The sequence below is a fragment of the Macaca nemestrina genome, chromosome 3 (genome assembly GCF_043159975.1).
Source record: "Macaca nemestrina isolate mMacNem1 chromosome 3, mMacNem.hap1, whole genome shotgun sequence".
NCBI classification, from domain to species: domain Eukaryota; kingdom Metazoa; phylum Chordata; class Mammalia; order Primates; family Cercopithecidae; genus Macaca; species Macaca nemestrina.
Window position 1 is genome coordinate 133,484,504 of NC_092127.1, and position 22,660 is coordinate 133,507,163.

The 22,660-nt window shown below is 42.8% G+C and overlaps 1 protein-coding gene across 2 annotated transcripts; it reads right to left on the reverse strand.

The window, feature by feature from the left end:
• Positions 1-1,989: 1,989 nt before the first annotated feature.
• On the reverse strand, positions 1,990-22,386 carry LOC105477390 (G-rich RNA sequence binding factor 1). 2 transcript variants are annotated; one of them, XM_071093488.1, is made up of 10 exons: positions 21,986-22,386; positions 19,038-19,194; positions 15,603-15,758; positions 14,774-14,917; positions 14,016-14,151; positions 10,965-11,149; positions 8,882-9,003; positions 7,715-7,850; positions 6,723-6,797; positions 1,990-3,317 (listed from the first exon to the last, which is right to left on the reverse strand). In XM_071093488.1, exons 1-9 carry the CDS (start codon positions 22,337-22,339, stop codon positions 6,748-6,750), a joined length of 1,440 nt encoding a protein of 479 aa, XP_070949589.1. In that variant the 5' UTR covers positions 22,340-22,386; the 3' UTR covers positions 1,990-3,317; positions 6,723-6,747. The 2 variants fall into 2 exon arrangements, with proteins under 2 accessions (XP_070949589.1, XP_070949590.1); XM_071093489.1 differs by lacking the exon at positions 21,986-22,386 and adding an exon at positions 21,701-21,851.
• Positions 22,387-22,660: the final 274 nt, after the last annotated feature.

Consider the following 22,660-nt stretch of genomic DNA (forward strand, 5'->3'; position numbering starts at 1 on the left):
GGTTAAGTATATGAAAAGATGTTCCACATCACTATGGGATTGGAAATTAAAACAATGAGACCACTATTCACCTATTAGCTAAAATGCGAAAGAGTGACATCACCAAATACTAGTGAGGATGAGGAGCTACAGAACTCTCCTTCATTTTCAATGGGAATTCAAAATGGTCATGTTGGAAGAGAGTTTGGCAGTTTCTTCCAAAACGAAACATACTCTTAACTTACAATCCAGCAACCTGGTTCCTTAGTATTTATCCAAAGGAGTTGAAAACAAGTCTACACAAAACCCTGCACACAAATGTTTATAGTAGATTTATTCCCTTCCTACAAACTTCAGAGATTCTCTTCTAATTTGCTGGACTTGGGGGATGGGAGGGTAATGTATTTCTAACGCGTTAGAGCAACTTGGACTGGAACTCTACTGCTGATATATATATACACCATTCTCCTCCATACACATGTCCTACCAATTCAATGTGAGTCCTTCACATAATTTAGGGAAAGTCTCAGAACAATGGAGTCTTTTTGTGTTTTGGTTTTTTTGGTTTTGTTTTTGAGACAGTCTCGCTCTGTTGCCCAGGATCCAGGATGGAGTGCAATGGCACGATCTTGGCTGGCTACAACCTCTGCCTCCCAAGTAACTGGGATTACAGGCGTGTGCCACACGTGGCTAATTTTTGTATTTTCAGTAGAGGCAGTTTCACCAAGTTGGCCAGGCTATCTTGAATTCCTGACCTCAAGTGACCCACCATGGAGTGTTTTAAATTCTAAAACAAACAAGATGTAACACCAAAAAATAAATTTCCAAATGAGAACTGAATAAGGGCTATTTAGGGCAGAGGACATTAACAAGGCATGTTGATTAATAAGCAGATTCATGGCACACGATGTTGCCTTCCAAGTGGGTTCCTTATGCTTCCCCCTTCACATAACACAGAAGTAGTGAGAATTTGGAGCCTTCCTCCCAGGGAAGATGCGGTCCCCCTTCCCACGTGACAGAAGCTTCAGTTACCCACGCATAAAGGGACACACACTCTATTTCTGCTTCACTGTCTGGTGTCAATATTTAGATAAGACCACAATATTCAGCAATGAGCTCCTTGGTATTTACATACTGCTTCTAAGAGTTCTCCCTTGCAGCTCCTTAAGCAGCAGCTAGGCTAAAGCAGGATATGAGCACCCTGATCATATACCCCACTCCCACTATTCTTCCTGATAGCTTTACCACAAAGGAAGCTATAGACACAAGGAATCCAAACAGAAGAGGGAAATTCACCATCAATGCTTCCTTCAAAAGCAAACAGTGATGCAAAACACAGTCTTCTCAAATGTGGGGAGACAGTACTGTCTTCCACTTGCACGGAAATAAGATTACTTTTACTCTATTATGTGCTTCTCTTCCTTTCCCATAACTACATTCACCTTAGCAATCACTTACGTACTAGCCTACACTATGAACAAACACAAAACGGAGCATTCAAATACATAAGATGACTTCCCAATAATAGCCACCTTTTGTACAGAAAACTCAGCCTGTAGTGTGGCAAGAAGATACACCCGTTCAACCTTACCCATCATATAGCATTTTAATGCTTTGCTTGCATTCTTTTCCCACAGATGTGCAAATAAAACTCATTAGCTTAAACCAATTGCAAATGAATTCCTCACTACCCCAATCACAGTAGACCCCACAGATCTTTTCCACAGCAAATTAGATACCAAATGTGAAAGAGAAACAAAGATCACGTTCTAACAGTTCGTACAACTACGGATGCCAGTTCTCAAGGCTTGGCATATTCAACCATATATGAAAACGCATTTCCATCTAAGTAGTACTACTGACGATGTTGAGCTGGTTAAGTCACATTCACAGGATTTAAAAGAACACACACGAAAATTAACCCTTACTACTTATATTAATATACCAGGACTTGAGGTAATAATATATTCATAGTTGACTCACACACTCCAATAATACTCTTAGGTAATCTTCAGCCTGAAACAAGTCTTCATTTATTGACTACTTACAGTACAGTGATTTTGCATCTTAGCTGGTAATCAAAAGACGGTTCTGTATTAAGAGAAGACATAGTCTCTCTTCCAGATATCACCTGTCAGAAATCTGGGCAAATTTAATTTTAAGAACTAGAATTGCATCTCCTGGTGGCAGTCGTCACCCTGAGAACAGGAACAAGGCAAAGAAACTGTACAGGATTTTGATTCTCCTACACAGGTGCACATAGTTTATTAACGACTATATTTTGAAGCCAGCCATTTTGTCCAATATTTAAATTACAAGCTGTTTTAATATTAAAGCAGAATGTACCGCCACATTGTGACAAAAGTACAGCTTTATCCATAAACCCTTCACACAATTATACATTAAATGCTATTATTTAAGCAAGGCACCCCTACTTGTTCTAAAATATGGGATGTACTACTCCATTAAAAAAGCAAATGAGGAGACTGGTTTTTTCCCTATCTAAAGCTGGTTTAAATTCAAGTGAAGCCATTAATTTTCTTACCAGTCTGGACTGTTCTGACATGTCACTTCACAGTTTTGAGACTAACAAACACCCTTAGGTTTACCCCAAATCAAAAAACGCCAGGGCGGGACAGTTCAGACAACTTTGAAGACTAGAATGCCCCCTAAGTAGATAGGCACCAACGTTAAACGCCTTTAGCCCAAGGCTTAGAAAGGCAAAACATTTCTAAAGACATAAAACCACCAAATTGTCATTTACACTCACTAAGTTGTGGTATTTATTTTTTGTTTTGATTTTTTAAAATTCCTATCTCTAAGTAATCAAATACAGCAAAATTTAAAACCATTCTGCCAAACCATACCAGTTCAAAGGTCTGAAACCCTTCTTTGCTTTGGTGAATGTTTGGTTAAAATAAATCACTGTTTTACCCCATGAGAAGTTTTACATCAGAGCACTCAATTCACAGGCAAAAAAAAAAAAAAAAAAAGTTACTTTTTAAATGAAAGCGTTTAAAGAACACTGCTGAATATGTAGTCTTTACAATGGGTAACATATCATCTACGAAAACAAACCATTTAATCATATAAAACAAAGACTATATTTTTAAATCAGATCCTGGACAGTTTAAACAAAAATTTTAATTTGTGGTTTATTTCATAATCCCAAACTGGATCTTTCATTTCTTCTTCTAAGCAGTCCACTATGAAACTTTTCTTAGAAGCAATTAACCCAAAACACCAAAATCATTTCCCTAGCAGTTGCTGCTAATAAACTGGAACTGTATATCCCACGTCCAAGAAAGATGTGCAAATGAAATGCTTCTTGCTTCACCCTAAAAATAAAACAAAAAATGTTGCACATTTAGTCAAGATGAAAAAGGATAGCACACATTCCCATACCATTTAAAACTGCAAATTCAAATTTTTCTCCTTTCTAATTTAGTGCAAGTTATCTGATAAACCAAGTTAAAGTGAGGAAAACTAGTTAGGCATTAGTGTTTACAGGCTGGTATAAAAAACACAGTTTCAGAATATATTTTAAATAGATTTTAGCTATTACGAGTATTTAACATCACAGAATTGTGGGACTTCATATCCAAAAATAGCAACAGAAGAGGCCGGGTGCAGTGGCTCATGCCTGTAATCCCAGCACTTTGTGAGACTGAGGCGGAAACATCACGAGGTCTGGAGATCGAGACCATCCAGGCCAACACAATGAAACCCTATCTCTACTAAAATACAAAAAATTGGCGGGGCACGGTGGCTCAAACCTGTAATCCCAGAACTCTGGGAGGTTAAGGCGGGCAGATCAGCTGAGGTCAGGAGTTCGAGACCAACCTGGACAACATGAAGAAACCCTGTCTCTACTAAAAATAAAAAATTAGCCGGGTGTGGTGGCGCATGCCTGTAATCCCAGCTACTCCAGAGGCTGAGACAAGAGAATCACTTGAACCCAGGAGGTGGAGGTTGCAGTGAGCCGAGATCCTGCCATTGCACTCCAGCCTGGGCAACAAGAGAGAAACTCCATCTCAAAAATAAATAAATAAAATAAAATAAAATACAAAAACTTAGCTGGGCATGGTGGTACACGCCTATAGTTCCAGCTACTCGGTAGGCTGAGGCAGGAGAATCACCTGAACCCGGGAGGCAGAAGTCACAGTGAGCAAAGATCATAGCCTGGGCGACACAGTAAGACTCCATCTCAAAAACAAAAACAAAAACAAAAACAAAAAAAAACCTAATAGAATAGGATATAGTAATAGAATGAATGCCCGTGTTTTTTTGTTCCTTTTTTTTTGAGACAGAGTTTCATTCTATCATTCAGGTTGGCTGGAATGCAGTGGCACGATCTCAGTCACTGCAACCTCCGCCTCCCAGATGCAAGTGATTCTCCTGCCTCAGCCTTCCCAGTAGCTGGAACTACAGGTGTGCACCACCACATCCAGCTAATTTTTGTATTTTTAGTAGAGACGGTGTTTCGCCATTTTGGCCAGGCTGGTCTCGAACTCCTGACCTCAGGTGTTCTGCCTGTCTCGGCCTCCTGAAGTAATGGGATTACAGGAGTAAGCCACCACACCCGGCCCCATGTGTTTTCAAGAAATCATTACAGGTAAGTGTCTCAAAAGAGTGAGTCATTACATGTAGAAAAGTGACTGCAATACATCAGTAATACTTAAAATACTTTATGGGAAAAAAAAAGACACCATATATTTAATTGAGGGAAGGAACATCAAGATATATTAAGCAAATCTCATGGGTAAGTTAACACTATAAAATTACGTACCTCCTACGGCACAAAAAAAAAATGCCATTTTAGGAAAAGGAAACAGTGACACGTTAACTGTGTTTATGGATGATACACTCTGGTTTCACATATATCCTTTTAAAAATACCTTAAACCAGAAAATGCCCGGGCGTGGTGACTCACGCCTGTAATCCTAGCACTTTGGGAGGCTGAGGCTATCGGATCACTTGATGTCAGGAGTTCGAGACCAGACTGGTGAAACCTCATCCCTACTAAAAATACGAATATTAGCTGGATGTGGTGGAGACTGCCTGTAATCCTAGCTACTTGGGAGGATGAGGCAGGAGAATCACTTGAACCCGGGAGGTGGGGGTTGCAGTGAGCTGAGATTGCGCCACTGCACTCCACCCTGGGCAAAAAGAGTGAGACTTCATATCAAAAAAAATAAAAATAAAAAAAAAACCTGAGAAAATGGAAACGGTGTTTAAATTTAAGTGGGAAAATAAAAAGCTAATGCAAGTCATATATCCAGTCTACTACAATTTATAGCTACTAAAGGCAGCTATTTTTTGGCACATAGCATGATGGATGTTGGAAATTATGCATAAAAATTCTACATGGAGACAATGCTCAAAGCTATTATACAAATCATAAGGAATTATGGCTGGGCACAGTGGCTCACCCCTGCAATCCCAGCACTTTGGGAAGCCAAGGCAGGTGAATCACTTTGACCTAGGAGGCGGAGTTCACAGTGAGCCAAGATTGTGCCACTGCAATCCAGCCTGCTCAACAAAGCAAGACTCTGTCTCAAAAAGAATTAAAAAACAGGCCGAAGTGGCTCATGCCTGTAATCCCAGCATTTTGGGAGGCCAAGGCAGGTGGATCACCTGAGGTCAGGAGTTCAAGACCAGCCATAACCAACACGGAGAAACCCCATCTCTACTAAAAATACAAAGATTAGCTGGGCGTGGTGGCGCATGCCTGTAATCCCAGCTACTCGGGAGGCTGAGGCAGGAGAATCTCTTGAACTCTGGAGGTAGAGGTCGCGGTGAACGGAGATCGTGTCACTGCACTCGGGCCTGGGCAATGAGAGTGAAACTCCGTCTCACAAAAAAATCAATAAATAAAATTTAAAAAAAAAAAAAGCAAGAAAAAAATCATAATTAATTATATTTCCCAGGAGAATTTTTTTTTTTTTGCCCCCACATCTGAGAAGCCAGAGTGAGAATTTTCATTCCTTATATTGACACTTCAATTATCATTAGTTTGATCTTTATTAAAAAGGAACGGTGCCAAGTGGGCTGGTCACTCTTGTAATTCCAATACTTCGGGAGGCAAAGGCAGCAGGATCACTTAAGGCCAGAAGTTCAAGGCCATCCTGGGCAACATAGTGAGACCCCACCTCTACAAAAAATTTAAAAATTAGCTAGGCAAGGTGGTACACACCTGTAGTCCCCACTACTCAAGAGGCTGAAGTGAGAGAATCACCTGAGCCCAGAAGGTTGAAGCTGCAGTGAGCTATGATCGCACCACTGCTAGCCTGGGCAACAGAGAGAGACCTGGTCCCTAAAAAAATTTGAAAAATAAAAAGAGAATGATTTCCACCATATTATAAATTAGTGAGTGGATGATTATTAGTTTATCAATACAAAATAATTTCCACGGTTGTACCTTTTTTTTTTTTTTTTTTTCTTTGAGTCTCATTCTATTGCCCAGGCTGGAGTGCAGTGGCACAATCTCAGCTCACTGCAACCTCTGCCTCCTAGGTTCAAGTCATTCTCCCACTTCAGCCTCCTGAGTAGCTGGGATTATAGGCACGGGCCTTCATGCCCGGTTAATTTTTGTATTTTTAGTAGACAGGGTTTCACCATGTCGGCCAGGCTGGCTCTAACTCCTGACCTCAGGTGATCCACCCACCTTGGCCTCCCAAAGTGCTGCGATTACAGGTGTTGAGCCACTGCGCCCAGCCCACAGTTTTACCTCTTAAATTTACCTTATTATCTGGAGCCCCTGAAGTCTTATTTTCCTTTTGGACATGAATTCAGGAACAGTTCAATATACCTATGATCTGAGGATAATGAGAAAGATTAGTTTTAAAAAGTTGAAAAGGGAGATCAATTTTACAGCCATTTTTCTCACAGTTCAGACAACAATTCAAACGCTTTGCCCTTTCCTTTCCCTAATTAAAAACAAAATTTAGGCCGGGCGCGGTGGCTCACGCCTGTAATCCCAACACTTTGGGAGGCCAAGGAGGGAGGAACACCTAAGGCGTTCGAGCCAGCCTGGCCAATATAGTGAAACCCCGTCTCTACTAAAAATACAAAAATTAGCCAGTTTGGTGGCAGGTGCCTATAGTCCCAGCTACTCAGGAGGCTGTGGCAGGAGAATCATTTGAACCCAGGAGGCGGAGGTTGCAGTGAGCCCAGATCACACCACTGCACTACAGACTGGGTGACAGACAACACGCCGTCTCAAACAACAACAAATAAAATGTAGAACAGACAAACAGGCTGGGTGCGGTGGCTCATGTCTGTAATCCCAGCACTTTGGGAGGTTGAGGCACGGGGATCATTTGAACCCTGGGGTTCGAGACCAGCCTGGCCAACATGGCGAAACCTGTCTCTACTAAAAATACAAAAATGAGTCAGGCATGGTGCTGGGCACCTGTAATCCCAGCTACTCAGATGGCTGAGGCAGGAGAATTGCTTGAACTCAGGAGGCGGAGACTGCAGTGAGCCGAGATGGCACCACTGCATTCCGGCGTGGTTGACAAAAAAAAAAAGAAAGAAAGAAATTTGCAGGATAATTAGCAGACAAATAAATGTTTTTTAAATTATAGTGTTGTTATCTGTTATGTTTAATTTACTAGTACTAAAAGAATACAAATTTTCCAAGGAAAAATTCTACAATCCCAAAACAGAAAGAGATACTTATAAGCAAAGACAAGCATCAAAAATGACAACGAAAGCCAAAGGCAGGACTTACGAACGTGGGACCGATCCTTGAGCATTGCTGCAACAGCATCCTCATGGGTCTCAAAGTGCACATCAGCTTCTCCAGTGGCCTTCCCGCTGGAGCTGTATTCCATGGTGATTCTAACAGGCTTGAGTGGAGCGAAAAACTAAACGACAAAGGCAGTCAAGAGGAACATGATGGATGTAAGTAAACCTGCCTAGAAGTCTGGTGGCTCATCTTTCTTTCAGACTTTGATTCATACACTTGATACATTTGTTTTTAGGAAATTCCTTTTTTAAGTAGTAACATATTTATACATCTAGTATGTCTTCTGGCTTTTCTACTTTTTCTCAGAACTCAAAGTGACATTTAAAGTACCTGCTCTCAGAGAGCACAGTGGCTCGCACCTGTAACCTCAACACTTTGGGAGGCCAAGACGAGTGGATCACTTGAGGTCAGGAGATCAAGACCAGCCTGGCCAACACGGTGAAACCCCATCTCTACTGAAAATACACAAATTAAACAGGCATGGTGGCACGTGCCTGTAATCCCAGCTACTCGGGAAACTGAGGCGGGACAAATGCTTGAACCCGGGAGGCAGAAGTTGCAGTGAGCCAAGTTCAAGCCACTGCACTCCAGCCTGGGCGACACGGCAAGACTCTGTCACAAAAAAAAAAAAAAAAGAGGCCGGGCGCGGTGGCTCAAGCCTGTAATCCCAGCACTTTGGGAGGCCGAGACGGGCGGATCACGAGGTCAGGAGATCAAGACCATCCTGGCGAACACGGTGAAACCCCGTCTCTACTAAAAAATACAAAAAACTAGCCGGGCGAGGTGGTGGGCGCCTGTAGTCCCAGCTACTCGGGAGGCTGAGGCAGGAGAATGGCGTAAACCCGGGAGGTGGAGCTTGCAGTGAGCTGAGATCCGGCCATTGCACTCCAGGCTGGGCGACAGAGCGAGACTCCGTCTCAAAAAAAAAAAAAAAAAAAGACAGAGAGAGAAAAAAAAGTAATACCAAGCCACACTTTTCAGCTACAGAAAAAGCAGCAAGCCTTGCAACCAGGAAGATGCCATCTTACTATCCAAAGATAACACAGAAACACTACATATTTTCTTCTCTACCATCCCCAAATTAATACAAGTTTCATTTTAGAACTTTTGTTCAAATCTATTGAGACTCGGTATCTTACTGCCACACACGTTTATAATGTCTTGGGCATTGGCTTGGAAAGGTAATCCTCTCATGTGGACAAAATGCAGAGAAGACGTAGTTCCAAAATCAGCAGCCTCTGGAAGCTTTTCTGGCACCTCCTTAGGCAATTCTGAGAGGTGGAACAGAAAGCACTGTTAAAACATAACAGCTTCAAGGGTTATTAACAGATTCTAATTAGGTATGACTTCTATGTCCAAATCCTCAATTCCTCTTAAGAGCTTTAAAAGCCAAAATGATCTGAAATTTCTGCCACTTAAGAAATATCACCTGAACACCCATAAGCACTGAATGCCTCAGACCACTACCAGTTTAAGAACTTACCCCTTTCTGTAACAACAGAGAGCAGATAAAATGATTATGAATTAAACCCTAAAAGAGACTTTCTAGATTATAGGTACTAAAAAGAAAAAAAAGGAACAAAGGCTGGGCATGGTAGCTCACACTTGTAATCCCAACACCATGAAAGGCTGAAGTAGGAGAATCACTTGAGCCCAGGAGTTCGAGACCAGCCTGGGCAACACAGTGAGACACTGTTTCTACAAAAAAAAAAAAGACGCCGGGTGCGGTGGCTCACGCCTGTATTCCCAGCACTTTGGGAGGCTGAGGCAGGTGGATTACAAGGTCAGGAGATCGAGACCATCCTGGCTAACACAGTGAAACCCCGTCTCTACTAAAAATGCCAAAAATTAGCCAGGTGTGGTGGCGGGCACCTGTAGTCCCACCTACTTAGGAGGCTGAGGCAGGAGAATGGCATGAACCCGGGAGGCAGAGCCTGCAGTGAGCTGAGATCCGGCCACTGCACTCCAGCCTGGGCGACAGAGCAAGACTCCATCTCAAAAATAAATAAATAAATAAATAATTAAAAAAAGAAAAAGAAAAATAACTTAGCTGGACATGGTGATGCATGTCTATAGTTCCAGCTACTCAGGAGGCTGGGGTGGAAGAACTGCCTGAGCCCAGGAGTTCAAGGTTGCAGTGAGCCATGATTGTGCCACTGCACTCCAGAATGGGCCACAGAACAACACCTTGTCTCAAAAAACTATATATATACATACACACACACACACATATATATATAGTGACAAGATAATTCCAGGGTACCAGTTTAAAAAGTATTTATCAAACTTAAAAGATTCCAAATGTTGCTCTGAGTTAAGAATCAAAGAAATAATTAAATCCAGAAGCAAACAAAAATCCTTACTTCTGGTGGGCACAGTGGCTCATGCCTGTAATCCCAGCACTTTGGGAGGCAGAGGCGGGCGGATCCCCTGAGGTCAGTAGTTCAACACCAGCCTGGCCAACATGGGGAAACCCTGTCTCTACTAAAAATATAAAACCTAGCCGGCCACAGTGGCAGGCACCTGTACTCCCAGCTACTTGGGAGGCCGAGGCAGGAAAATGGCGTGAACCCAGGAGGCGGAGCTCGCAGTGAGCGGAGATCTCCCCACTGCACTCCAGCCTGGGCGACAGAGCAAGACTCTGTCTCAAAAAAAAAAAAATCCTTACTTCAGTCAATATTCCTGCTCATTACCCAAATCTTCCCCCATCTTAATTTAAATATTGACATTTTACTTCCTTTTATCACATTTTTACTACCCAGCTTTTGATATAGTTAATAAAAATGATTAAATTAAAAACCTAGCAAAATAATTAAGTCTTTCTGCATATACTCAAAGCATGTACTATACTCCAAGACCTATTAAATCTTTAGGCCTGGTGTGTTGGCTCACACCTGTAATTCCAGTACTTTAGGAGGCTGAAGCAGGTGGATCACTCGAGGTCAAGAGTTCCAGACCAGCCTGGCCAACATGGCGAAACCTTGTCTCTACTAAAATTATAAAAATTAGCTGGGCGTGGTGGCATGCACCTGTAGTCCCAGCTACTCAAGAGGCTAAGGCAGGAGAATCGCTTGAACCCGGGAGGTAGAGGTTGCAGTCAGCCAGGATCGCACCACTGCGCTCCAGCCTGGCAACAGAGCGAGACTCTGTCTCAAAAAAAAAATTTTTTTTTCGCAAAATCCAAAACATTCAAGATAGAACCAATGAGTCTCAAGAAGAGACAGGACCTTACCTATTTCCTTCTCACTTTCAAAAGCTGTCATGGGTCGAATATCCTCATTTACTTCATGTTCTTCAAAGACCATTTCTGGCTCAGTTATATACTTAGCAGTAGGAGAAGATGCGATTTTCTTTCCCTTATGAGAACCAACATGTGTTCGAACTTCATTCCTTCTGCTTGGAAATATCTCGATGTATCTATGTCAAAGAAAAAGTGAACAGGCACAAATGGTGCAAAGTAACTTTATACTGAACTCACTTAAAATAAACATGTATACATTATATTTCCAACAGCTTATGAAACACAGGTGTCCAAAGATAACAGGTAGGGAAAAGTAATAATGGATGCAGATAGTAGCCCATGAAAACATAAAACAGTAGGTCACTGATTTAAGTTTTTGCACCAAGGTAACACTTTTTCTTCATACACATTTTAACAATATTTTCTACTCTGTTTTGCTTCATGAGAACTATGCTTACGTTAACTGTGTACACAGAGAAAATTAATCTCATAAGGGTTTTTTAAACAGCTGGTTAACAATCTCTTGAAGCCTTGAAATTCAATTCTGTGCAAATTAATCACATCTGTATAAGATATTAAAAGTCACAGTAAAAGAAGAGCTAACTTCCCAGAACTTCACTAAAAGGCTAATGAGAATTCAAGAACTAAGTATCAATTATGACTTGCTATCACCGTGGAGGGGACTATCTATTAAACCCAAGCTTCTGGAACAATTTTTTTTTTTTTTGAAACTTGGGTTTCTTGCTGTCACCCAAGATGGAGTGCAGTGGTGTGAACATGGCTCACTGCAGCCTCAACCTCCTAGACTCAAGTGATCTTCCTGCCTCAGCCTCCCAAGTAGCTGGGGACTACTGCCGCCTGCCACCACACACTGCTACATTTTGTATTTTTTATTTTTGTAGACATGGGTTCTTGCCATGTTGCCCAGGTTGCTCTTGAACTCCTGGGCTCAAGTGATTCTACCCACTTCAGCCTCCCAACGTGCTGGGATTACAGGTATTGGCCACCACACCCAGCACAGTTTTCTTTTTCTTAACATGGCTTTCTAAACTAAGAGTTATAAAAATAGCTTGTGTTTACAAATCTATAAAGATTAGATGTGCACTACTTCTTTAAAAAAAATCTTTGAGCCTGGACAACAAAGTGAGACACTGTCTCAACAAAAGTTTTTTGTTTTTTTTTTTTAATTAGCCAGGAGACCAGGTGCAGTGGCTCACACCTGTAATCCCAGTACTTTGGGAGGCTGAGGCAGGTGGATCACTTGAGCTCAGGAGTTTGAGACCAGCTTGGGGAACATGCAAAACCCCATCTCTACAAAAATACAAGAATTAGCTGGGTGTGGTGGCATGCACCTGTAGTCCCAGCTACTTGGGAGGCTGAAGTGGGAGGACTGCTTGAGCCCAGGAGGCCACAGCTGCAGAGAGCTGTATCACTCAACTGCACTCCAGTGAGGTTAACAGAGTAAGGCTCTGTCTAAAATTAGGCAGGCATGGTGATGCATGCCTGTGGTACCACCTACAAGGAAAGCTGAGGTGGGAAGACTGCTTGAGCCCAGGAGGTCAAGGTGTTTGTGCCACTGCACTCCAGGCTGGGTGACAGAGCAAGATCCTGTCTCAAGAAACTAAAAAACCTTTGAACCACTTCTATCAGTAGATCCTGAAACACTGCCTTTGGAATGGCTATTTTGTTTACTTCAAAGGAGCTGATTTAAAAGGCCAGAAAACAGCAAAAAAAGTAACCCAACAGCATTTAACATTTGACATTTTAAACTGTACCTCCAAAACTAAAGTTAAAACACAAACGAACCCACTTATCATCATGTGCATCATGTGATGTCAACATGAGATACTGTACAAGACAACTGATCTAATTTCTTCAAAAGTCAATTGCTTTTAAAAAGAGGGAGGGAATAAGTAAGGGGGATTTGCTCTAGTTCAAGAGAATCAGTGGTCAGATGCAGTGGCTCACACCTGTAATCCCAGCGTTTAGGGAGGCCAAAGCGGGAGATCACTTGAGCCCATGAGTTTGAGGCCAGTCAGGGCAACACAGCAAGACCCCACCTACACACATACACACACACACACACACACACACACAGAGTGAGGTGTGGTGGCACATGCCTATAGTTCTAGCTAGTTGGTAGGGTGAGGCGAGAAGACTGCTTGAGCCCAGGAATTCAAGGCTGTAGTGAGCTATCATCATGCTACTACACTCCAGCCTGGGTGACAGAATGAGATCCTGTGTCTTAAAAGAAAAAAATACACAGAGAACTATGGACATAACAATCAAATGCAGTGTGTAGACCTTATCTGGATTCTGTTTCAAAAAAGATATTTTTGTCCGGTGTGGTGGCTCACACCTGTAATCCCAACACTTCTGGAGGCGGAGGTGGGTGGATGACTTGAGTCCGGGAGTTCTAGACTAGCCTGGCCAACATGGTGAAACCCCGTCTCTACTAAAAATACAAAACTTAGCTGGGCGTGGTGGCGCATGCCACTAGTTCCAGCTACTCGGGAGGCTGAGGCAGGAGGATCACTTGAACCTGGGAGGCAGAGAGAGGTTGCGGTGAGCCAAGATCACGCCACTGCACTCCAGCCTAGGCAGCAGAGCGAGACTCCGTTGCCAAAAAAAAAAAAAAAAAAAAGGATATTTTTGGTATAAATGGAAAAATATTATGAACTGTTATTAGATAACATACTATTGATAACGGTGTTAGATATAACATTGAAATTATGTAAAAAAAATTTTTTTTTACAGATGCATACTAAAAAAAAACCAGATGAAGCAAATATAACAGATGTTATATTTTATATATAAATGTGTTAATCTAGCTGCTCTACGTACACTGTCTATGGGTTAGTCCTGCTCCACAACGAGCAGTCAAAAAAAAATTGTTAATCTAAATTATGGGCATTTGATGGCTCACTACACTACTCTCTCTACTTTTCTATGTTTGGATAACTTTACAGTCATATTACAGCACATTCATCAAAATGACTTGATGTGTGACACTTGTGCATCATTAATATCTGCTTTACTAACCGATTACCAATTTCTTCCCTGTGTTTCAACAGGGCTTGGTTGGCCATTTCTGGTTCTTCAAATTGCACATAGGCTTCCCCTGTTTTTCGTCTCCCTCTGTAGTCCATCACAAAAGTAATGTCAACTATATTCAGTCCTAGAACACGAAAAGAGTTTAGTGCTACTAGGTTTTTTTATCCTTAGAATTAACACCATCATTCAAATACTAATAAAATTTTTATTCTGTTTTGCCAGTCCCAAAACTGAATACATGCTTGATAGGAAAAAATTTATTATGCAGTCAAAAGTCAGTAACACCTACATACCCTATCTCCAGAATAGGTAGGGTCCAAGAAGCCCACTCAAAACATACAATTCTCCCCATCTTTTTTTTTTTTTTTTTTTTTTTGCTGTTAATTATATACTAGGAAACAACAGAAATCACAGACTTCACTGTTAATGGTTCTAGGAATTAGATAATACCTTTAAATTACATAAATTGTTATTGTCTTACACAAATATAGCCAATTATGAGAAGTTACTTCCTTCAATAGTAAAACCCTCACGAAATTATTTTGAAATCTGACTTCCCTCCTAAAATCTGCCTGATACAAAACACATATAAAATCTATAAATATTAGAAATTTAAGTGAAGAGCTCTCCCCTAAAGAACCTAATATAACTGCATGCTATTGCCCAGAAAGAGGCTCATCTCAGATATAGAAGATAACAAGGGGAAAAAGATATGAACTCCCAAGCATAATATAACTGCAAAGTACCTGCAAAGAAATCTACAATGTCTTTCTCATTGCAACTGTAAGGAAGTCCTCTCAAACGAACCACACCATCATTTACCACAGGTGAAGATTTGACCTGCAAGCTCTTCATTAAGGCATCCACATCTTCATTGTTTATCTCATACACTACGAAGAAAAAACACAAAAGGGATGAAAATTTACATAACAAAGGAACAAACCCATTTAAAAAAATCATTACAACTTGGTGGGTTATCCAAGAATTCAAAAACTAATTCTTTTAATCTTTATGCACTTCTCTAGAGAAAATAACAAATGACATTTATCGCATATTTACCATGCAGGCATAACTTCTTTAATTCTCACAGTTTGTAAGATACTTGTCAGCCGGGTACAGAGGCTCATGCCTGTAATCCCAGAACTTTGGGAGGCCAAGGCGGGTGGATCACCTGAGGTCAGGAGTTTGAGACCAGCCTGACCAATATGGTAAAACCCCATCTCTAATAAAAATACAAAAATTAGCTGGGTATCATTTGCCTGTAGTCCCAGCTACTTGGGAGGCTGAGAGAGGAGAATTGCTTGAACCCAGGAGGTAGAGGTTGCAGTGAGCTGAGATCACGCCACTGCACTCCAGCCTGGGTGACAGAGCGAGACTCCATCCCGAAAAAAAAAAAAGATTAGCTTGGTCAATATTCTCATAAGAAAGTTTATCTATGTTTTATTCTCACAACCTATAAAAGAATGCATTCATACAATCTAAATACTTCATTATTAAGGATCAAATAAAAACTGCCTTGAAAAGTATAAAACCTAATGCAATGAACCCAAAATGTCAAAATCTGACTTCACATACCTTCCACATACCGCTGGCCCATGTACATGCGGTGCTTCTCTAAGGCTTTCTGCACATCCTGCTCTGACTCCATTTCAATTAAGGCATCACCCCTTCGTTTCCCATCTCTATTTAGGAGGAAATGTATTCCATTCTCACCGTTGCGGATTCTGCAGTCTAAAAGTGTATGAGCAAAATCAATTGAAAACAGAAATCAAACTTTTAGCTCAATTATGTAAGTCACGAGAACGCAATTTTCCAACAAACCAGGAAACAAGTGTCATATTCCTTACACAAATCCCCATCTCTTAAGCCATCCAAACACCAATAAGAATTTAGTCTCGGCCGGGCGCGGTGGCTCAAGCCTGTAATCCCAGCACTTTGGGAGGCCGAGGCGGGTGGATCACGAGGTCAGGAGATCGAGACTATCCTGGCTAACATGGTGAAACCCCGTCTCTACTAAAAATACAAAAAACTAGCCGGGCGTGGTGGTGGGCACCTGTAGTCTCAGCTACTTGGGAGGCTGAGGCGGGAGAATGGCGTGAACCCGGGAGGCGGAGCTTGCAGTGAGCCGAGATCACACCACTGCACTCCAGCCGGGGAGACACAGCAAGACTCCGTCTCAAAAAAAAAAAAAAAAAAAAAAATTAGTCTCTAAAACCTTCCAAGTAGAAAAGATAAGCAAATCTTAGCACAGAAGCTTATGATCTCCTTCCTGATCATTAAATGGCAAATAAGGATAGGCCCAACACAAAATTCATTATTTCTATTCCAATGTTTCTACAATCACTTAAGGAAATACAATATAGCTTAATTCATACATAAGTGTCTTCCTTTAAAATCATATCCATCGGACTCTAAAGTATTTCCTCTAAGAATAATTTTATTACCATAATTTAATTTTTTTTTGTTTTTGTAGAAAGGGGGTCTCATTTTGTTGCCCAGGCTGGTCTTGAACTCTTGGGCTTAAGTAATCCTCCCACCTTAGCCTCCCAAAGTGCTGGGATTACAGGCATCAGCCACCACGCCTAGGCTTTTTGCCCTTTTCATACTGCATACTTTTTATAATGGGAAAGTCCAAGATGTAAGTGGCCAAGAGGCTTTAAAAAATGTTTGACCAGGCTCACTCTGGGCATACTGCCTAGGAGTTACTCCTGCTCCACAAGGAGCAGCTAACAAAATTAATGAAATAGCCAGGCGTGGTGGCTCATGCCTGTAATCCCAGCACTTTGGGAGGCCAAAGTGGTGGATCATCTGAGGTCAGGCGTTTGAGACCAACCTGGCCAACATGGCGAAACCCTGTCTCTACTAAAAATACAAAAATTAGCCAGGCATAGTGGCAGGTGCCTGTAGTCCCAGCAACTCAGGAGGCAGAGGCAGGAGAATCGCTTGAACCCAGGAGGCGGAGGTTGCAGTGAGTCGAGACTGCGCGAGACTGCACTCCAGCCTAGGTGACAGAGCGAGACTCCATCTCAAAAAATAATAATAAATAAATCATAGTCAGATACAGAAACTAAAAAAAAAATCCCAGATACATAAACTCTCCAAACATGGTACTAAGAGAACTTTATTCCTTGATACTAAGTGACCTTCTATTCTAAATGTCTGTATTACATAAATAGTCACTCTTAATTCCATATTTCCACTGACAGGCTTGACTTTTTGATGTATATGTTAATACCACAGAGAAAAATAATTTCAAACCATGCAATTTTGTTTTTTAACTTTTATTCAGTACATGTACAGGACTGTTACACAGGTAAACCATGTGTTACAGGAGGCTTGGTATACAGATCATGTAGTTACCCAGGTAGCAAGCATAGTACCCAATAGCTTTTATTTTTCTTTTTGAGAAGAGTCTTTATCTCTGTCACCAAGGCTGGAATGCAGTGGTGTGATCTCAGCTCACTGCAACCTCCTCCTCCTGGATTCAAGCGATTCTCCTGCCTCAGCCCCCCGGGTAGCTGGGACTACGGGAGCGTGCCACCACGCCTGGCTAATTTTTTTTGTATTTTTAGGAAAGATGGGGTTTCACCGTGTTAGCCAGGATGGTCTCGATCTCCTGCCCTCGTGATCCGCCTGCCTCGGCCTTCCAAAGTGCTGGGATTACAGGCGTGAGCCACTGCACCTGGCCCCGATAGGTATTTTTTAATCCTCTCCCCCACCCTCAAGTTGGCCCTGGTGTGTTGTTCCCCTTTGTGTCCATGTGTTCTCATTGTTTAGCTCCCACTTGTAAGTGAAAATATACAGTATTTAGTTTAATGTTCCATGTTAGTCTGCTTAGGATAATGGTTTCCAGCACCACCCACATTGCTGCAAAGGATATAATCTCGTTCTTTGTTATGGCTGCATAATATTCCATCATACCAGCCAGGCGCAGTGGCTCAGGCCTGTAATCCTAGCACTTAGGGAGACAGGCAGATCATGAGATCACGAGGTCAGGAGATCGAGATCATCCTGGCTAACACGGTGAAACCCCGTCTCTACCAAAAACACAAAAAATTAACCAGGCATGGTGGTGATCGCTACTAGGGAGGCTGAGACAGGAGAATGTCATGAACTCAGGAGGCAGAGCTTGCAGTAAGCCAAGATTGTGCCACTGCACTCCAGCCTGGGTAACAGAGCAAGACTCTGTCTCAATAAATAAATAAAATTCCATTATACTATGTAGTCTTAACATTACATATTATACATTAATATATAACATTAATTATATTATATAATATATATTTATATATAATCATATATTAATTATATAGTATTAACTAAACATAATTACATATAATTATATATTATATAAAACTTGTTACATATAAATATTAACATATCACTAATAATTATATAATAAATGTATAATTATTAATATATTAATATATTAAAATACAAATTATATGTATGCTATATATAAATTATATATATTATAGGCCTGAGCCTGTTATATATGTAAAAGTTAATAAATTATATATTATATTACATATATTAACTAATTATAACGTTAATATATTCATTAATGTTTATATTAATTACATATATCAATTATATATTAATATATTAGCATTAAATAACTTTTGTTGCATTCAAAGCCTTTATATATATGTAAATTGAGACAGTCTCACAGTGTTGCCCAGTATGGTATGGAATTACTGGCCTCAAGCTATCCTCCCACCTTGGCCTCCCAAAGTGCTGGGATTACAGGCCTGAGCCACTGCCCCTGGCCCAAAGTCTTTCAATTTGTTACATACTGCAAACAGTACACATGGTATCACTTGGTATATGCAACCAACCAGAATGAGACAGTTCCCAACCATCAAAAAGGAAGTTGACAGTGTAGTCTGATGTGGATTTGTAGCACTACCTTTTACTCAGACAAAATCACATACTTATAATATACCTATCTGCTTGTGAGAAACAATATAAGGGAAAAAAATAAATAAATAAAACATACATAAAATATACCTGAGAAAAAGTTAAGCACATCTTCCATAGTGCATGACCAGGGCAGTCCTTGAGCTCGAATGAGATAGACATCATCCACTTCCTCTTCTAACTTGGATGGGGCCAATTCATACTCAGGCGGTGGTGGAAGGTCTTCCAGGTAAGTAGTTTTGGACTCCTTCCAAGGGAAATGAAGAATTGTAAAAATAGTTACATTTACAGGTAAAAAATGTAAAAAAAAAAATTGTTAGAAAATGTTTATTCTACAAACTAATATTCTAGATATTATTTCAGAGGCAAAAAGTAAACTTCACCAATCTAACCCATCCTGTTTTGGCCTAAATTGTACATCCAAAAGCCGTAAGCAGGTATATCCTAAAGGTTTGGCAGGACATAAATTTCATGCAGGGTTTGTTTTAAAATTCATGGACCCCAAATTATAGCTAACAATAGTGTAGTTAAGGCAACACAAGAAAGGTCCCAACAATTTGACAAATATTTGATTGCCCCTACACACAGTGTTTGCCCTCATCTGAAATAGCTATCTAGAATACGACAAGCATACAAGATGAGACGCTGAGTGCTATAATTAATATACAAAATACTACAGGAATTCAAATCAGAGGACTAACAGAAGAATCAGGACGTGACATGAGATCGGCCTTGAAGGAAGGACAGAATTGTTAGGATATAAAAGAGAGGATATTCCAGTTTGAAGGTGAGAGAAAGAAGCAGTACGACCAAAGGACCATTTGAAAAACAGCAATTAATTTCAATTAATTCCGTTTAAATTAGGAGCCAAAGAAGGTGACCTGGCAAAAGGAAGCTGGTACCATAGAGCAGAGGGCCTTGAGTGTGGAGCTCAATGTGTGTTCTTCGCTTGGTAGGCAAAGGGAATTTAACAAAAGACACTGAGGACTGTGTAAATCAACAAGATAGGATGCCTTGGGAAGATTCCTCTGTCAGCTGGTATGCCAGATCAAGTGATTAAGGGAAAGATCTTAAAGGCAACAGCAGCATTGTGAGGCTAAAGACTTGTAAAGTCTCTTTTATCGGATTAAGTAAAACTGGAATTTAGTAAGAATCCACCAAGCACTACAACCATAACCTAAGAAGACAACTCAGGCTTTAAGACTTGCACTCTACTGGGCTAGGTGCGGTGGCTAACGCCTGTAATCCCAGCACTTTAGGAGGCCAAGGTGGGCGAATCACGAGGTCAGGAGTTCAAGACCAGCCTGGCCAACATGGTGAAACCCCATCTCCACTAAAAATACAAAAAATTAGCCGGGTGTAGTGGCGTATACCTGTAATCCCAGCTACTCGGGAGGCTGAGGCAGGAGAATCGCTTGAACCCGGGGGGCTGGAGGTTTCAGTGAGCTGAGATCTCGGCATTTCACTCCAGCCTGGGCTACAGATCAAGACTCCGTCTCAAAAAAAAAAAAAGAAAAAAAGACTGCACTCTACTGGACTAAGGACAGAGATATCTTTGTACTATCAATCATTTTTTTTTTTTTTTTGAGACGGAGTTACGCTCTTGTCGGCCAGACTAGAGTGCAACGGCGCAATCAGCCTCCCGAGTAGCTGGGATTACAGGCGCCTGCCACCATGCCCGGCTTTTTTGCGTTTTTTAGTAGAGATGGAGTTTCACCATGTTGGTCAGGCTGGTATCGAACTCCTGACCTCAGGTGATCCACTCGCCGCAGCCTCCCAAAGTGCCGCGCCCGGCCCTATCTATAATTTTCATGAAGGCTTAATGTTTAGTTTTAAGGAATAAATGTAAGCAGTGTCTAACACACAGATGCTCTACAGATACCACTGCCTCAATTTCACAGAAAAAAAAAAGAGAAGCTAGCTCACAAAGGTTCATTAGAGATTGTTTTGTTGTGGTTTTTGTAGACAACTTTCCCTATTTTTCCAGAATTCCATAAGCATCACAAGCTTTCACAGAAAAAGGCAGCGGAAAGTATTGGGCCAGGATTCTAATCAATTAGCTCAGCCGCTGGCACGCAGCAGCCATGCTGATGAGCCTCCCAGTCTCCCTAAGTTAAAGGAGAAGCACAAATTGAATTCAGATAAATATGACCCAAAGAATCAGGGGCTGGGTAGTTAAAAAGTGTGCAGACACTTCCCAGATGCCACATAACAATAAGAGAAAGGTTCATCTACAAGACACAAAATATTTGCAATCTGAGTTAAGTACATACCGACTTTTCTAAAAAATAAAGAAAAAATGGAAAGGAAAACATTGTAAATTCATTCCTGGGACCCCAAATTGTGTCCTCAACCCTCAACGCTCCCTCCCCTTCACCCCCTCCCACCAACAGCTAAACCTCCAAACTGCTTTCCCAGACGAGGCGACACACAGTCCTAAAAGACCTTCTGTACGAGTGGAGTTGCAGAGGTGACCTTCAGTAAACCGGGACAGCTCGTCTTTCCCTGGGGACAGGACAGGGAAGGGCGCGATGGGGACAGGTTCCTTCCCTACAAGCCAGCCCACGCAACTGTGTGCGCGCACCTTCTCAGCCGCGGCCCACCGAGAGGCGCCGAGGGCCGCCCAGGCCTAGCGCTCACGCTGCACGGAAACCCCCAACCCTCGGCGGGCTCCGGCCTCGCAACTTCACAACCTGCTGGTGGAAAGCAAAAGGGATCCGAGGTGGGCGCGTCAGCAGCCTCACGAAACCTACCATGGGCCCGGCGGGGAACAAGGCCTCAACATTCACCCCAGCCACACTTAAACTGCCCAACAGACCCAAAATCGAGGGGAGAACAAATCAAGGAGAAAACCCGACGCCTAGGAGAGCTTCCCTTGTTCCGGGGCCCAATAGGAGCACAGGGCGGACGGGGGAGGGTGTGCGGCGCGAGTCGCGGATCCCCGGGCGCGCCAGCGAAGTGCACACGGAGGGGCGCGGGGGCGCGTGCGCGCAGCCCGGGAGGGGTCTAGCGCCAGGTCCCTAGCGGCGCCCACGTACCTGGCTGTAGCTACGCGTCGGGCCCGCGGCCGCCGCCAGCGACTGCGGCAGCAGAGGGGCACGGAGGGCAGGGTAGGCCGCGGCGGCCGCCGCCGCGGCAGAGGTGGCCACAGGGGAAGGCCCCGCCAGCCTCCCGGGAGGCACAGGCCCGGTCTGGAGGCCACGCGTCTGGGAGGCAGCGGCCGCGGCGGCCCCAAGCAGCAGCAGGAGGCGGCGGCGGCCCGAGACGCCAGACGGGATAGAGCCAGCGGCAGAGTAGAAGGGCAGGCAGGCGGCGCCAGTGCGCCGGCAGCTGCTGCAGTTACAGCCGCAGCCCCGGAGCAGCGCCCCGAGTACCCAGCGCGTGCCGGCCATGGACTCCGGAGGCGGCGTGGGGCCTGTAGGCAGCTGCGGCTGCAGCGCGAGTGGAGCGGAAGTGGAATCCAGGGCCGGTTGGGGGTGGGGGTGCCGGGAACATGCGCCGCGGGCACAGGGGGCAGCGGTGAGTCGAAACAGGCGGAGGAGAGCGCGACGCTCCGCCCAGTCTCCGCCCTTAGGGCGGGGCTGCCCATAGCTTGGGAGGGGCCCCGGGAAGGGGGTGCAGTCGATCTGCTCTTTTTTCAGGCGGGGTAAACTGAGGCCCAAAGAAAGTGAGGCTTGGGGCCGGGCACAGTGGCTCATTCCTGTAATCCTAGC

Excerpts from the sequence above, each read along its gene's own strand:
- LOC105477390 (XM_071093488.1), bottom strand. The coding sequence starts at position 22,339 with ATGGCCGGCACGCGCTGGGTACTCGGGGCGCTGCTCCGGGGCTGCGGC. Across the intron at positions 7,851-8,881 it reads ATGCCCAAGACATTATAAAC|TTTTTCGCTCCACTCAAGCC; the intron begins GTGTGTGGCAGT and ends TTTGTCGTTTAG. Across the intron at positions 6,798-7,714 it reads CAAGGATCGGTCCCACGTTC|ATCATAGGTATATTGAACTG; the intron begins GTAAGTCCTGCC and ends CATTATCCTCAG.